Source organism: Gavialis gangeticus, unplaced genomic scaffold (genome assembly GCF_001723915.1).
Source record: "Gavialis gangeticus isolate Ggan-Ray unplaced genomic scaffold, GavGan_comp1, whole genome shotgun sequence".
Lineage (NCBI taxonomy): Eukaryota > Metazoa > Chordata > Crocodylia > Gavialidae > Gavialis > Gavialis gangeticus.
In genome coordinates, this window is record NW_017729006.1 from 34,494,690 (window position 1) to 34,510,117 (window position 15,428).

Below are 15,428 nucleotides of genomic sequence, written 5' to 3' on the forward strand. Positions count from 1 at the left end.
CCAGTTTGTGAAACTTCTGTCCCAGACCTAGGAGTTAAAAAATATTGCAAGTTTTCTATAGCTTGCATTAAAATACATAAGTGATTTGTGTACATAAGCAGGGTTTCATTGTCCACCTTTGTTAATTGGCTGAACTACTAGGCTTTGCATTCATAGGTTAAAATGGAGGGAAAAAACTTTAGTTGAAGAGTCAATCGTAGCTTGGCAGTCCACTTTCAATAATCGGCTTAAACAAGATTTGATGCATGTAGTTGCAGCTTTGCTGACCTATGATGTTATTAATTTTGGGACATACCGTTGCTCCTGTGTTGCTTCAGGGTACCTAAATGGACGAGCTACTTGTATTCCTTTGCTTTCTAGTAAAGTACTGCAAGAGCAGGGAACTGTTGCAATTCTCAAAAGATGTTTTCCATGTCTGATCATTAGCCTCATCTTTCTTATGCTGCTGAGTTTTAATTTGCATGTCAGTTAAACTGTCATTGCATCTATTGTTAAATACCAGCAAAATCTGCATCTTCTAACATACAGCTGTGGAGCCATTTGCTCAAGTCTTTTAACAGTGGATGCCGTACCTTTTAATATAAAGCATTGATAACTAAGATATTCCAGTTAATCATAATGGAGGCTGTCAAGTGCTTCTAATAAAATGCCCGATGAAGGGTGACTGCGCCCAAAAGCTTGCTAAGGACTCCCCCCTAAACTACTTGGTTGGTCTAACAAAAGATATCACATCTACCCAAAGAACAATGCCTGCCTTTATTAAAATATAGTATTATGATGAGTAACTTCCATCACTGATGCACACACTCTGCTACTTTTCTCTTGCCTCTGCTTCAGTGGCTTTTGTCCTGCTTTAGGTAATTCCTCACTGTAACAAGCAAACTTATGTCAGGCAATCTGAATTGTACAATTTGACTAACTGCCTGACCCTGGAGAAAGCAACACAGCTGTCCAGCTTGAGGTTCATCAGAGGACAAAATCTACTGGCAACTTTTTTTTTTTTTTGGTAAGAAGCATTCAGGATAGCAGCATATACAAGATGCAGCATAACTACTTTGCAACAATACTATTGTAAAATCTTTATTTTGTGTTGCTCCTGTACACACAAATCAACGAAGCCAAGAGGATGCCAACGCAGAATCCAGCGCTAGAGAGAACTGGCTGCAAAGTATCCATTTGTGACTGTTTTAAACATACGTGGTATGATATAACCAGTCAATAGATCCTTCAAGTGAACAGGACTTGCAAAGCCAATGCCTCTGTTTATTCCTCTTGCCCATCGGCTTTCTCTATAGGTGAACGGTATACTGGAATGTTATGGCCATCTCTGAGTTTCAATGTAACATCCTGGAGACGCCAGCTGATGCAAAACAAAGTATTTAGCTTTTAATTGATAGACTTTGCCTCAATATTAAAATCAATTTATAAATTATAAATACTAGGCAGGAAGAACTAAATCCTCTAACACATTGAATGCTTTTTTCTTTTAAAAAAACCCCCAAGTCCTAGTTGTAGAAACTTGCACCTATCATCCAAGTTTTCAAATACCTCTAAATTAGACGCTTCTGTTTCTCAGTATGGCAAGTCAGCCCTTGCCTAGGTTGTTTCTGCCTGTGGAGCCAGATCACATTACTGAAGGATTATTACAGCTTGGAAGCCTTTGGCATCCCTTTCTTCCTGATCGTGAAGTTGACATGAGGGTAGAAGGAAGAAGCAATTTACTAAGAACAAGCTGAGTAATTTAGAGAGACCTACTGATGCGGTACACAAAGGGACACCCTTCCACTCGTCAAAGCTCTGGTCCAAGCTAACTTTTGTGAACACAGTCAGCATTAGTTTACTGGTCTGGAAGGATGGTCCCAGGATGTGATTTTTTCTTTTTCTCATAAGTACTTGTCTCTGAACCATCACTCCTGAAATAGACTTTGAACACACCTATGTTACTTTGTGGTTGAAAATGTGCACCTCTGCTGTGTCTGTTTCTCATACATTCTAGACCGGGGTGGCTAACCTGCGGCAATTCGGAAGTTAATATGCATCTCCTCAAATCTTTGCACAAGTTGGAACACTTTTTTTTTTTTTAATACTGTGGATTCCTGTTTGAAATCTCTGGGTTTATCTTGTGAATCATGCACAAAGATTTGCAAACAAACATACGGTGACCAGCTTCCATTTGGTGACCATCTTCCAAAGTCCCTGTGTGCTTGTGCAAAGATTCAATATTAACTTCTGAAGAGCTGCATGGGGCTCCAGAGCTGCAGGTTGGCCACCCCTGGTCTAGACTCTAAAGCAGTGATTCTCAACCAGGGTGATGTGGCACCCTGGAGTACCTTCAGCTCCTCCTGAGGGTGCTACATGGTGCCATGCAATGTTAGCCATTAGGTTTGCAAACATGATTCGCAAGATAAACCCAGAGATGTCAAACAGGAATCCACAGTATTAAAAATCTTCTGAGTTGTTGTGGTCTTTCTGAGATCTTTGCAACCAAAGGTTGTAGTAAAAAAGAGTGAAAACTAAGAGCTGGCATTTTCTGAGGGGTGCCTTGAGTCTAAGCAGTCTGGAATATCTTGCATCTGAGGAGATTGTGAACTACTTGAAGGTTTTGTTGTCTACACACGATATTAAAAAAACAAACAAACAAGCCAACTACATAGCAGGGTTGCATGGGTACAGTTGATATTCTCTCGAGTAATTGAGAACTAGGTGTTTGAAGAGTCCATCAGTACTACCAGCAGTAACTATGCAGGACCAAGTTTTTTGCCACAGTTTTTTTGCCCCCTTTCTAGTGGCAAAGATGTTCCTGAAAAATGAATTTAAAGTATGCTTCCCCGGCACTCTGTGCACACTTAAAACTCATCTGTTTTAGGCACTTCTATTTAGCATTTAAGCGTCTCAGTCTTTATCCTTTCAACATCCCTAAGGAGTAGGGAAGTGCTGTTGTTCTCGTTGAACAAATGAGGAACTGAGGAATGGAGACAGTAAGACTTGGCTTCTCAGAGGGATGCAGACAAACTGTAATCAAGGGGATTAGTACTTCTATGACTCGGGAGGAGCTGATCTTCAGTAACCTACCCAAGGTGGGACACTCTCCATGGCAGACCAGATCAACAGGAACCTGAATTGTGCAAGTGCTGCCTGGTGCCTTAACTGATGCACTTCATATCTGCTTCCCACAAAAATTCTTAAGAGCAATATGGTAAATCCTCCTTGTCCGTTCATGAGAAGTTATACTGTATGGCTGACTGCAGCTAAAAGAAGTGCATCACTACTGGATTTCTAAACAACAAAGCACTGGGTAAACTGAGCGCACAATGTTCCCTGACCTCATATCTCTTTTAATCTCCTGAAACCTTTCTTAATTCTCCATGAGATGAGACTTCTTGCATCTTTTTCTTAATTATTGGTTCATTCTTGGAAATCAGCTTGGCCTTGAGGGGGTGATTTGCTGGAAACATTCCAAGTCACTAGATCCATAATATGGATTTATATATTGTGGTAGAGAGGTGATACTTTTGTCTTAGCCTGATTCATCTTTTGGGGGAACTGATGAAAATGATGTAATCTGCAATTAACCTCCGTGGGCTTCCTAAAATCTGAGAACAGAGCAAGTTTTATATTGTAATACTTAAGGACAACCAGACTTCTTTATCTCTACATTTTCCTATTGGGTGGAGGGAAGAGGTTAAGTCTGATTTCAGTGGGCCACTTTATACACTAAATAGTGGGCTACAGTCATGGGCAACATGGTTACATTTAAAGGAAGGGAGTACTGGACATGCAATTTTGACCCAATGTCTTCTGATGTGTAGTCAATGGATAGGACATCTAAAATAGACTAGTTAGAGAGGAACATAATTTTGTCACTAACAGCCTACGAATGTAGCATTTCAGAAGCTCTTCAAATGCATTTCCTCTTTATTTTCATAATACCTAATAACTGAAGCAAATGTCCTGTCCTCTTTCCCCTGCTTGTCCCATCACAAAACTGCAACATATGTCTCTCCCACCCCCTCCATACATACCTGTTAGGCTCTCTCTCTGAATTGATGAAGAGATACCCAGCTGATTTGGTTCCAGATACTGGTATCTTTACCTGCAGGTGGTTTAAAAAAAAAATTGCTGAAAGCCTTTCACTGACTCGCATGGCTGAAAAGTGTTTTTGTTTTTTTCATAGTCAAGAAGATGCTAAAACAAAATCTTACTCTTGTAATTTAAACTTGGATGTTCTGACACTTCTCTGCTTCACTAAACTTTAAAGGGTGGGTGGATGGATGTGGGGCAGAGACGATTTACTTTTGTGTACAAACCGATGGTAAAGAAACATTCTCTCTCAAGACTACAGCTCTCTCTCTCTTTTTTTTGTTTTTGTTTTTTGTTTTGTTTTTTTGTTTTGATTTGTTTTTAAATGAGTCATCTTTGTAAATACTTTGAAGATTGCCTGATGACAAGTGTCTATATAATTGTTTATGACAATTACAAGAGTGTGGGTTAAGAGATTCAAAACAGGACTCCATTAAAATGAATGGAATAGTGCATCCAAATCTCTCTGGCAACTCTGAACGCTACCCTGAACATAGTAAATAAACCAAGCTACAGTTGCATGCTGCCCTCCTGCTAGCACTCGCAGTCTCTTATTTGAAGAAAATAAGAGGTTAACTTGTAGTGGCATCAGAAATAAGTGTAAAGCCTTCCCAAGTGGGTCCAACTGGCAGGGTTTGGGAGTGCAGTGGAGATGGTACATCAGCCTGTGAAAGATATAAGGATCTTGCATTGTGGTCTAGTCAGCTATTATGGCTGTGAAAAGATCATTCATTCACTGTGATAGAGGGCTCTGAGTAATGAGATGGAGAAGAAAGTTGTCGGTTTACAGCTTAAGAGATGGAAGATAAAAAGGTTTGACTTCCTCTTGACTCGCTTAAACCTGAGTAGTACTCTTAAGGTGGCTTACAAACAGGGAAATCTGTGTGGTGGAGCAGGCTTGATGTTTTCTTCATGTTTTTATTAGAAATTGAAGGCTTGCCTAGACGGCTCTAAGGCAGAGGTGGTTAACCTGCTACAAGTGGTGCAGGCAGTTCCTGCGTGTGTCATGCAGCAGATCGGTGAGATGACAACAGGCAGCAGAGTGGCTGGTTAGGCAGGGACTGCAGGACGGAGGGTAGGGTGCAGACTAGCAGACTGGGCAGGAGGAGAGGATCTGAGCTGCACCTCTTCGAGGACAAGGCTTAGTTTGTGGCACACCTGTCAAAAAGATTGGCCTCCACTTCACTAAGAACACTTGGAGAACCAGGAAGTTTGACATGTGTGCAAAATCTAACTGCAAGGAGAGGAAGAGTGACATGTTATTCAGATGGTTTTAGGGTTCCTTTGAAAACCCTGTAATGATAATGCCCTACACTTGGAAGAAAATTATTGATTCAAAACACCCTGTACTCCTCTACAGAGTTACTGAGATGGCTCTTGGGTTCGCACTGGAAACCTCCAACAAAGCCAGGGAAGATTAGACCTTTCTTGCCTACATTTAGATTTTTCTCTTTGGCCACTGAAGTTAACCCATGATACAAAGCTCTGGTGTAGACATCACATGCCAAGTGTGGCTTGCTGTGACTTCAAATGAAGTCACTGTAGGGGTGTGTATCCTACTTGTGCAATGTAGATGCCTATGTCCCAAGGAAAATCTATGAACCTTAGATGCTGCAATCCCAGAGGTACTTCTGAAAATTTTACCCAGTGGCTCTGTAATGCTGTAGTTAACCTAATGGCCTAAAATCCCATGGGAGGCAATGCTTTAAGTAAAAAACCAGCAGGAGGAGAAAAGTCTTATGAAGGAAAGGAAAATTCCTTTTAAACTGCCTGTCTATATAATAAATAACTATGAGTAGGTACATTGTTTCTTTTCCTTCACCACTCAGTTTTTTTGGTGAGTCTCTTTTTTTTTTTTTCCCCAAGAAGAATGGAAAATGAACAACAATGCACCGGCAGGATGGCTAATGAAAGCATACACATAGATACAGGCATTGCCATATCCAAGAGGGAAGCAAAACTCAAAATGGTTTGCTGGGATCAAGTCGGGGCACTAGATAAGCTGCTTCATCCCAGAATGGATTTGTGATTTTTCATGTGCCAGTTCTTTCATCAGTCAGAGTATTTTTATTAAGTTAAATAGAGAGTTGTATGTCAGGAGAAAAGCAAACCTACTGCCTGCATTTGAAAAAAGATGAAAGAGAAGCATTCTGGGCAGCCACTGACCTATTGGTCTTCCTTCAACAGGATGTCAGGTTTTTAGAATGAGCTGTGAAGAAACAAATAATTTAAAGACTTGGAGGTACAAGGAAAATGGGATAAAAAGTGAGACGACAGATCCTGCTACCCTATCCCAGTATCAGTTTCTTTGATAGGGAGGAGGCTAGATGAACACGTTGCCAGGGTTGTTTGACCCCAGTACAGTTTCCTGCCATAGCAGGGGGTTGGACTTGATGATCTGCTCAGGCCCCTTCCAACCCTATGAACTATGATAACTGAACCTCTTCTTCAGACAAAGGAAATGAAGATTTTATCTAGTTGGACTGTAGCAGATGAAAAATTTAGTTAAACTGGAGAAGTTGGTATTAGCCCAAAGATTGTAAAGTAGGTGAGGAGCTGACTAAAGGGGGAATGAAAATGCACTGAACTAAAAGGCCTGTTGGGCTAAACAGATGGCAAGCTGAGTTTCTCAAGGACCTGTCTTGGGACTGAGTTTATTTTATGTTGGTCATTAATGACCTTGACATGGAAAGGCAAAGGGTGCTCATGAAACTTGCTGATGACAATGTGAAGGGGCATGAGCAATAATGGGAAAACCAAAACATCAAACAGAACAAACTAGCTGGCCTTGAGTTCTGGGCTAATAGAAATGGGCTAAAATTTTAGAAGAACAAAGCCTGAGGCTTGTACTTGAAGACTAATCAGAGCTTCTGCTATAAGAAGGTCCCTCAATCAGTTGGAAAGAGTGGAGGAAAAAGGCCTCTGTTGGTCATCTGGACTGACTGAAAAATCTGTGAGACATTGCTTACCAATACAATTTTACTGTTGCATCAGTGAGGGATTTCCTGTAGAGATGGGGAAGCTTTGAAGCTACCATACAGGGCACAAGTAACACTACTTCCTACATGCTATGTACAATTCTGGTCAACCCTTGTCAAGATGGATAGATAGATAGATGTGCAGAGAAGAGCTCTGGGATGATCGGAGGAATGGAAAGCTCACATAGGAAACTAAAAAGCTTGGCTTGTTTACATATGTGCCTACCCCTCTGCATTTTACAGAGCACATTAAATACCCAGAAGAGAGAAGAGGCAGTTCAAGTTAGTCTGTGCCAACACTCTCTTTTAGTATAGACTGAGGCTGGAAATTGAGAAAAAGGTTAGTAATCATTGGAGGAATGAGGTCTGGAACAGCCTCCCAAATAAGCAGCGGAGATGAAGATGACAACTGTTTTCAAGATGGACTTTGTTAAGTTTATAAAAGGAATTATTTGACCCAGTTACCTGTGGTGGCTAGGGACTTAGTTCAATGACTCACCAGGTCTCTTGTCACTCTAAATTGTTATGTAAGCTAGCAATGTGAAAGATTCATTCTTGATCTTCTGTCTCGTATCATATACCAGAGCCAGGGGCTTTGGAGATCGCACCCCCAGGCTCCATAAGAAAATAAGGGGCACAAACCCTCTTGGCTCTAAATGAGGCTTCTGTTCTTAAGTCTCCCACTTCTAAAATAATCTCACCTTTGGCCTCCCCTCTCTTTACCCCTGCCCCCACTGCTAAAGAGCCATGCTGAAGGGTCACAGCTGTTACCTGCGCTCTTTCCATGTCAACACGGTTACTCCTGTCCGTCAATCTGATGCTGTGCACTCTCAGTGGGGGCGCACCTAGCGCTTCCAGGGCTGTAGGTTCACTGTTAAGCCGCTCAAGACCCTGCTGATAATACTGTGTCCTGGTAAAACTTTCTAAGCAAGAGAGACAGACCAGTGTAAAGAGATTAGAATGCAGAACAAGAGGACACACCATCTAACCCAGGGGTCAGCGATTTTTGTTTCTGGCCAGTGCTAAAACACCTGCAAGCTCAACTTTTATAAGATGTGGGTGTGCCAGTGATGGACAGTGAGGGAGCCACAGGAGACCCAATCCTTGTTGTGGCAGTACAACCCCAGCCCCTTTGCCATCTGCCCCTAGGCACATGTGTCAAGCAAAATGTCTTCATGTGCCATGCTCAGGCACCCATGCTGGAAGTTGCCTACCCCAACCCTAACCTCTTCTCTTTCCCCCAGTCTTCCTAGAAAACGGAACAGCTTTCACCAACAGTTGTTTGTTCAATAGGTTCAGGATACCAACATTGGAGAAGTTCCTGCAGTAAGAGAGGGCTGCTTATACAAGATATTTAGGTGACCCAGCCCCTGAATTTTATGACAAGTGAAATTGTGTGTTTAAGAAAAGACCTACTGCTGAGTCTGCTTGCTGTTCTGATTTTCTGTTTGCTACCCACAAAAACGATCAGCAGCATGAGCTCTTAAAACTGTTCTGAATCAGTTCAATGTTTCGTTTCGTTTTTAAATGAACTGTTTAAAAAAAAAAAAAAAAATACTCAGGAACCGAAAAAGTCCACTGGCACTAACCTAGTATAGCAGCAGCTGCCTTTGACCTCAGAGGCTCACTTGAGCCTTAGCCCACAGAAAGAAAGTTGATCATGCTTGGAGGATTCATTGGAGGGGTACCAAAAGATTTTCTCAGTAATCCCCAGGAAAGACGGTAAAGTACTAGCTTTGCAGCATGGTAAGTGAGGGGTCACAATGTGGCAATGTAGAAAAATACTGTGGCAGTGGAAAGACATACTGTAGTTTGGCCATGGGGAAATGTCTTCTACTAGCAATCACTGTTGGCAGGGAAGAAGAACTATTGGTCCTAGTGCCAGAAAGGTTTGCCTGAAATTGGTTATCAAGGAGCATCTGCTGAAGACTTTCCCCCAGAAACATGCGTTACTGAGATTCCCTGCGCTCCCTGAAATCAGTTGGTATGTCAGACAATGCTGCATGTGAATGAATATCCTACTTTGACTACTTTGCTCCTACCTCCCCTGTCTTGTCTTAAATCTTCCAAGGAGTCTCCCTCAGTGCTCTGGAGGGAGGCAGTTCCCAGAAAAGTGTCAAGCAAACCTTTCTGGCCCTAAAAGGGCCAGCAGTTCTTTATCCCTCCTTCCCCTGCAACATCCATTAGTAGTTAATGCACAGTACCTAGCGGGATGGGGCTCTGTGACTCTACCTTAGACTTGTCTGTGGGTCTATATTTCCTCTCCTCTCTGTAGCCCCTAGCAAAGAATGGCCACTCTCCATCTCTGTCGGAAAATGGCAGCCCATGGTAAGCAGCTACCCAGGCTGCTTTCAAGCATGCTGCAACCAGGCCCCCCTACAGCAGCAGACCCTGGGTGGGAAACTAGCTGGTCCCCTAAACCCCTTCCCATTCTCAGCTGTGCCCAAGATGCTTATGAGCCTTATTTAGTTTGAAATATTTGTCTTGCTATTTGTAGTAAGCCAATGGAGCAGGGCTCACTGAAAGGAGAGCAGGTACACAACAGCTAGCTAGGATGAATGTCTGCCTCAGACAGAGGCTGAAATGAGGGAGTTTACAATATATTGTATACATGCAGATATTTCAGAAGGAATGGGGGGAGAGGAAGGGAGGCTGCATGGGTTGTGGGTCTCGCTCCCTGCCACCATGCTATCTCTGTGTCCCTAGAGGTTCTGGGTTTCAACCAAAAAAGTTCAACAAAGGACCAGTTGCACATATGATAAGAGGAAGTACAAGTTTCCCTTGCTTTATGTGGGTTCTGTATGTGCAAATTTGCTCTTATGCAATGACCCTTTTTCTACCAAATTCGTTATATGCGAGGTAAATTCACTTGTATGCGATCGGTGCAGTGGAAGCCTGCAGTCAGCTGCTTTGTACGGTGCATTGTGGGAGTAACGCACACCAAAATATAGTCTTGTGTGGATCTGTGCTCCTTGCTTGTTGTCTACGATGCATGTTTCTGTAGCTGCTGTCCCCATTATGATAGTGCCCTGTGCTTGTGTGTACTGTCTGTTGTTGGTGAGTACCAAAATTGTCTTGTAAAAGTGGTAGAAATGAGTCTGGAGGTCAGTACAGTCGGTGTCAGAATGTATCCCTATTTGTTACATTGTAAAGTGGGTTCCCTTTATGTGAATTCAAGTTATGCACCATTTTCTAGGAATGTATGTACAGTATAAAGTGAGGGAAACCTGTAGTGTGATTCACTGGCAATAGTAAAGTCTAGAAAGGAAAGTGGTGGCGGGGAGAAGTCTAGGTTCAAACATGGCTTGTCTTGGCCCTCCAGAAGGGAGAAGCAGGAACTGGAACATCATAGAAACCAAACAAGCAGACTGCTGGCTGCTCATTTTCAAGACTAAAGATGCAAAACCAAAACTACCTTGCAATGTGGCACCTTCTGTTCCTGTTAAATGTTAATGACAAGCCTAACTCTAAATGAAGGCTGTCCTTTTATAATGAAAAGCCCCCTTGCCTTGTAATCCAAACTAACAGAAAGAACCTTATCTGATGATCGATATTTCACCAGAGCAGCAGCTGTGTGAAGTACCTTGATTATCTACCTAAATGGCTTGGAGTTAAAGTATCTGCCATGACAGTGAAAGTAAATCCTTCAAGACATTTCTAGATGGGAATGTTTAAAATATATATATTTGCCAATACCCTTGTTAAAGCCAGCTTCTATATTTTACAACTCGGAAGCTTATCTATCTGTCATTAAGACCTGCATTTCAAAGCTCAAGGGCATGAGTTGTCTAAAACGGAGGGCTGCTTTCCAGCTATCTGATTTATTAAAATGTGCAAAGACAACGGGGCAGTTTCACAACCCCCTTATCCAAGGGCTTGACGAACAGGCTCTGCCACACTTCTCTGGCAGTGTCCTCAGATGTAAGGTTAAGCAAAATGCCATTCCCTTGCAGTATCTGTCAAATCAGATTGCACGAGGAGAGGTAGCCTGGAGAACTCTGCTTAATGGAAACAAAGCCTTGTGCTGTATGATTAGAGAGAACCTGGGGACAGGGAAGGGGAAAAGATCAATGGCTTGCACTAATTATGTTAATTTTCAGCCAGTCAGAAGTAGCAAATAGATGATGTCTTTTGGCAGAGTTATAGTAGAGTCCAAGGGGCCCCATCCTGCTGAATGCTATGCATTCTCAGATACCAATGACTGCCTGCAGTAGATATTCATGATGGTCAGCAACTCAGAAGATCATAGTCATCTTCAGGGACCACAAACTGGATGATTACAAACAGACCAGACTTCTGAAGTGTCCACGTGTCCTTCACATAAGGGCTTCTCTCCTAAGATGTCTGTGAGGAATGAACGTTTTATATCTGCTCCAAAAAATGACAAAAAACCCTCCCAAATACCAGAATTTCCACTGACCACAAAAGCCTGCTTTCTGTACAGTGCATATGCTGAGGTTTTTTTTTTTTGAGACTACTGTGACAGCGCTTTGGAAAGTACCATTATTTTGTGCTTTAAATAAAGCTGAGTCTCAAGCTGCAGGATGCTGTATAGGCTGGCTTGATAAATAAAACCTTTTAAGTTCAACTTCTCTTCCCTTCCTCCCCCTTATAATTCTTGCTTATTGAAATCTGAAATGCTAATAGTCCCCTACACACCCTCTGCAAAGGGAAGATATATATTGGGAGGACAGAAATAAGGTTGCTACCAGCAACAGGACTTACTTTGCATAAGATGATACATAACAACACACGAACTACCACCAAAAATTCCCAGACAAATAGCTATTTTCTGCAGTCGTCTTAAAACGACTGGCATTTTTTTCTTCCTGGGGGAGGAAAAGAAAAGATATTTGTTGTATCAAAGGAAACCTAAAAGGTGGCTTGGGGGGGGGGGGTGTGCACGTGTTTCCTCCCCCACCCCCTGCACGTTCTGCCAAAGTGCTTTCAATATAGCAAAATAGTTCTGAACAAAAACACTACGTGTAGCAATCAAGCTCTCTCTCTGGGGCCCCACAGGGCAGCCGGAGGAAATCCATGATGAGAACTGGGCACCTAAGCAGGGTAGAATATGTTTATTCACTTCCTTTAGTGATGCCACCACTTCACTAATTGCCGAGAAGAAAATGACCTCCTTGGTGTGGCCGACGGCCAGAAACGCAGCATATTGTTCTCATAGCCTCCCATACATCCTCAGCAACAGTGCGAGTATTCAGACTCGGAGGGCTAGATTTCTCTCTTGTGTAACTCCACTAAAATAAATGCACTTGTGGCAGGGGTGAATTTGGTCGGAAATCTTCAGCTGCAGAGCTAAGCTACAGCCCTGCCAGTGAAGATAATGCTGCTGTGTGTCTTAAGTCATGGGTAAAATAGGATTGCAAAAATCTTCCTTGTGCTTCCTCTTTTTTTTGCACATTTTAATGAGTCATGGTTGTGGCATCCATCTGAATGACACAGCGGACACACAGTAAATGGCCGGGCTAGCAGAGAAATATTAGTAGACAGAATTCTTTTGCCCACGTGGTTTGATTTTCTTTTTTTTTTTTGTCCTCCCGTGTCGATTCTCAACAAGTATAAAGACAGTACCACACTGCTTGGATCCACATTACAGCAAGATGGGGCTTAAAGAATCCTATCCAGATACCCCATTTTTTTGGGTGAATGCTTAACAAGTAATGGGTAAGTGAGGGGAATAATCCAAACCCTGTTTCCAATGGCAAAAACCCAGGCCTAGTGGTGAGAGAGAGTAAATGTTTGGAGGCAGTATGGGCATTGCCACCTGGATGCTTTAGCAGGCTACATTACCAGCCTTAAAAGCCTCCATCCCAAAACAAAACCCTTGTCTTGCTGAAATGATAAAAATGGACTATAAGCTAAACCTATTTGCTGAAGTAGAGTGCTAAGCCAATTACTGAAATATGATCTAGGCAAAGCCACTTACTTCCTGTTATGAAAATGGTCTCCGTCATCTCTCGTGTATGCATTAGTCAAGCCTTGCTTTACCTGAAGAACCACAATTTAAGGGTGGGGTAACAAATGCAAAAACCTCCGCCCATAATGCTCTGAGCCAGTGTGTGACATAAGCATTGTCTGGCATGTTCCCCACCCTGCCTGCAACAGACTGTTTGCCTGCATTTCTCTCCCTACTATGTTGCATGTTCTAGTCTAAGGGAAATGGGAAACTTAACCCAGAAATAGCTTTCACCTATTGCCTAATGTGCAAAAGCAGCTTTCTTTTTAAAGGTTTAACTGTAAATTACACTGTAGCATACCTTTTTTAAAAGTAGTCTCTGCCAACCAGATCTCTTGAATCTTCTGCTTTTTAAAATCTTCTCATGGAAGAGCTGCCCTGAAATCAGAATAATGCATAACCCTTTCACATTCAGTTAGTTTTATGTGAAGACTTTAAAAAACAAACCCTTAAAACAGTCTAGGGAGAGGCAAATATTCTTATCCCCCTTCTGCAGATAAGATGATTGAGGTAGGAAGGTCAAGAGACTTAAACCACACACGGTTCCTGTTTCAGACCTGTGAATAGTTCCTGGACCATTAGACCAGTGGGGAACCACCATTTTTGCAGGTGTGCTACAATGATCCCCCTCCCCTGCCTGATCTACTGCTCTGCTTTCTGCTCCCTGCCCTGTGCTCCCTTCCTGATCTTACTGCTCTGCTTCCTGCCCTATCTGCCACTCTGCCATGTGCCACAACCAGAGGTTGGCCATCCCTGCACTAGATCATGGCAGTAATCCTAGCAACTATTTTTTTTTTTTTTTTTTTCTCCCACCATTTCCTATCGGGCTCCTGCTCCAGAAAGCAAAATCCAGTAAGGTCCATTGTGGCTTCCATATCCTCATGCCCTCCCATCTCTGTGGTCATTAACACAGGTTTTCTTTTCCTGCTCCTCTCTAACTGGTCTTGCTCACAGTGCTACCTTTACAACTAATCTCCCCCTTCACATTACTCAAGTGCCTCAGAAAGGAGGTGATTAAAATCATTCTTGTAGAGAAGCTGCAAGGACCCATGTCCTCCTCTTAAAGGAAACGCTACTTCTCACAAATAGTCACGTTCCAGAGTGTAAGCAACACCCAGTAGAGAGAGGGGGATGTTTGTGCAACAGGCTTCCTGAGTTGCAGCCTGCTTGGGATACTGCCCAGTTGATCCCATCAGACTATTACCATGCTGGCTTGACCAGACCTACATGAAAAGCTATAAACATCTCTAATACCACTACCACCACCACCATTTTACAGAAAGAAAAGATCTAAAATGTATGAAGCTGATTGAGTGTAACATGTAGCGACTTCAGGCATTTATGTCCTTTTTCCAAACGGCAACCTAGAACTGTCGCACAATTTGCTCCTTGCGGAGAAATTCAAGGTAATGGTATACAAATCCCTGTACTGAGGGGCACCAGTGACAGTTTGATGAAAAGATGCTTTGAGTGCAACTCCAGCTATGTTAAGTTTAAATAAGATGGATGTGGATGATCTTTCATGCTTGCTGCTGCTGCTAAATGTCAGTGTCTGTCTACTTTTTCCTCTCAACAATATGACCATGGTGCCTAACAACATAGGACAGCATGATGGAACATGCATTTATGCCAAAGACCATTTATTTCATACATCTGCCGTAATGTTCATTAACCAGTTGCACCTATCCACCAGATCACTCTGTGCACAGAAACATGAATATTTCCCTCTTGTGCAACTAGAGGAAGCAAGAAGGCTTATTGCTAATATATCTTTCAGAACAAATGCAGTCTGGCAGCAAGTGATTTATGAACCTAAATGGTACAGCAGCCTCCTCACCCAGGCTGTATCTGACATACTCATGTGGCCCAGGTCACCTTGATAATCTGAGTGTCTTGCAACCTTTGTGTAGTTATCCTCCCAACACTCCTTGATGGACAAAAACACTACTGTCCTGAGTTAGTAGGTGGGGGAACTGGCTTACACAGAGATGATGAGCCAGACTTTTTAAAGATAACACCCACCAAAATCTCTCAATTCTGATTTTTAAAGTACTTGGCTTACATCACACAGGAAGCCTGTGGTGGAGCAGGTTTCCTAAACCCCCAGCCATCACAAGTTCTGGGATGTCCTCCCACATACTACTTGTCTGCCTTGCTGAGTTACCTCTATGACAACAAGCAACAGAGAAATTCAGTCTTGTCAAGAATGCTAGTTTTATTGAACCTCTGAAGAAGTGAAAATCTCCTTGGATAGTGTCAGAACCCCATTTAGTGACCCTTGACAGAATGACTCTTAGAAATTGGTTTAACATCACGTGAACCACTGCATGTACATGAAATGAGGTTTTTATAAGGGGCCTTTTTTATTGGCAATTAGTGGAGCAAACCCCAGCCTACTT

The 15,428-nt window shown here is 42.5% G+C and overlaps 1 protein-coding gene across 1 annotated transcript; it reads right to left on the reverse strand.

The window, feature by feature from the left end:
- Positions 1–698: 698 nt before the first annotated feature.
- On the reverse strand, positions 699–13,407 carry LOC109291882 (cytochrome c oxidase assembly factor 1 homolog). Its single transcript, XM_019509102.1, has 6 exons — positions 13,331–13,407; positions 13,000–13,061; positions 11,784–11,887; positions 7,830–7,999; positions 4,023–4,093; positions 699–1,360 (listed from the first exon to the last, which is right to left on the reverse strand). Exons 3-6 carry the CDS (start codon positions 11,875–11,877, stop codon positions 1,264–1,266), a joined length of 432 nt encoding a protein of 143 aa, XP_019364647.1. The 5' UTR covers positions 11,878–11,887; positions 13,000–13,061; positions 13,331–13,407; the 3' UTR covers positions 699–1,263.
- Between the last annotated feature and the right edge of the window lie 2,021 nt (positions 13,408–15,428).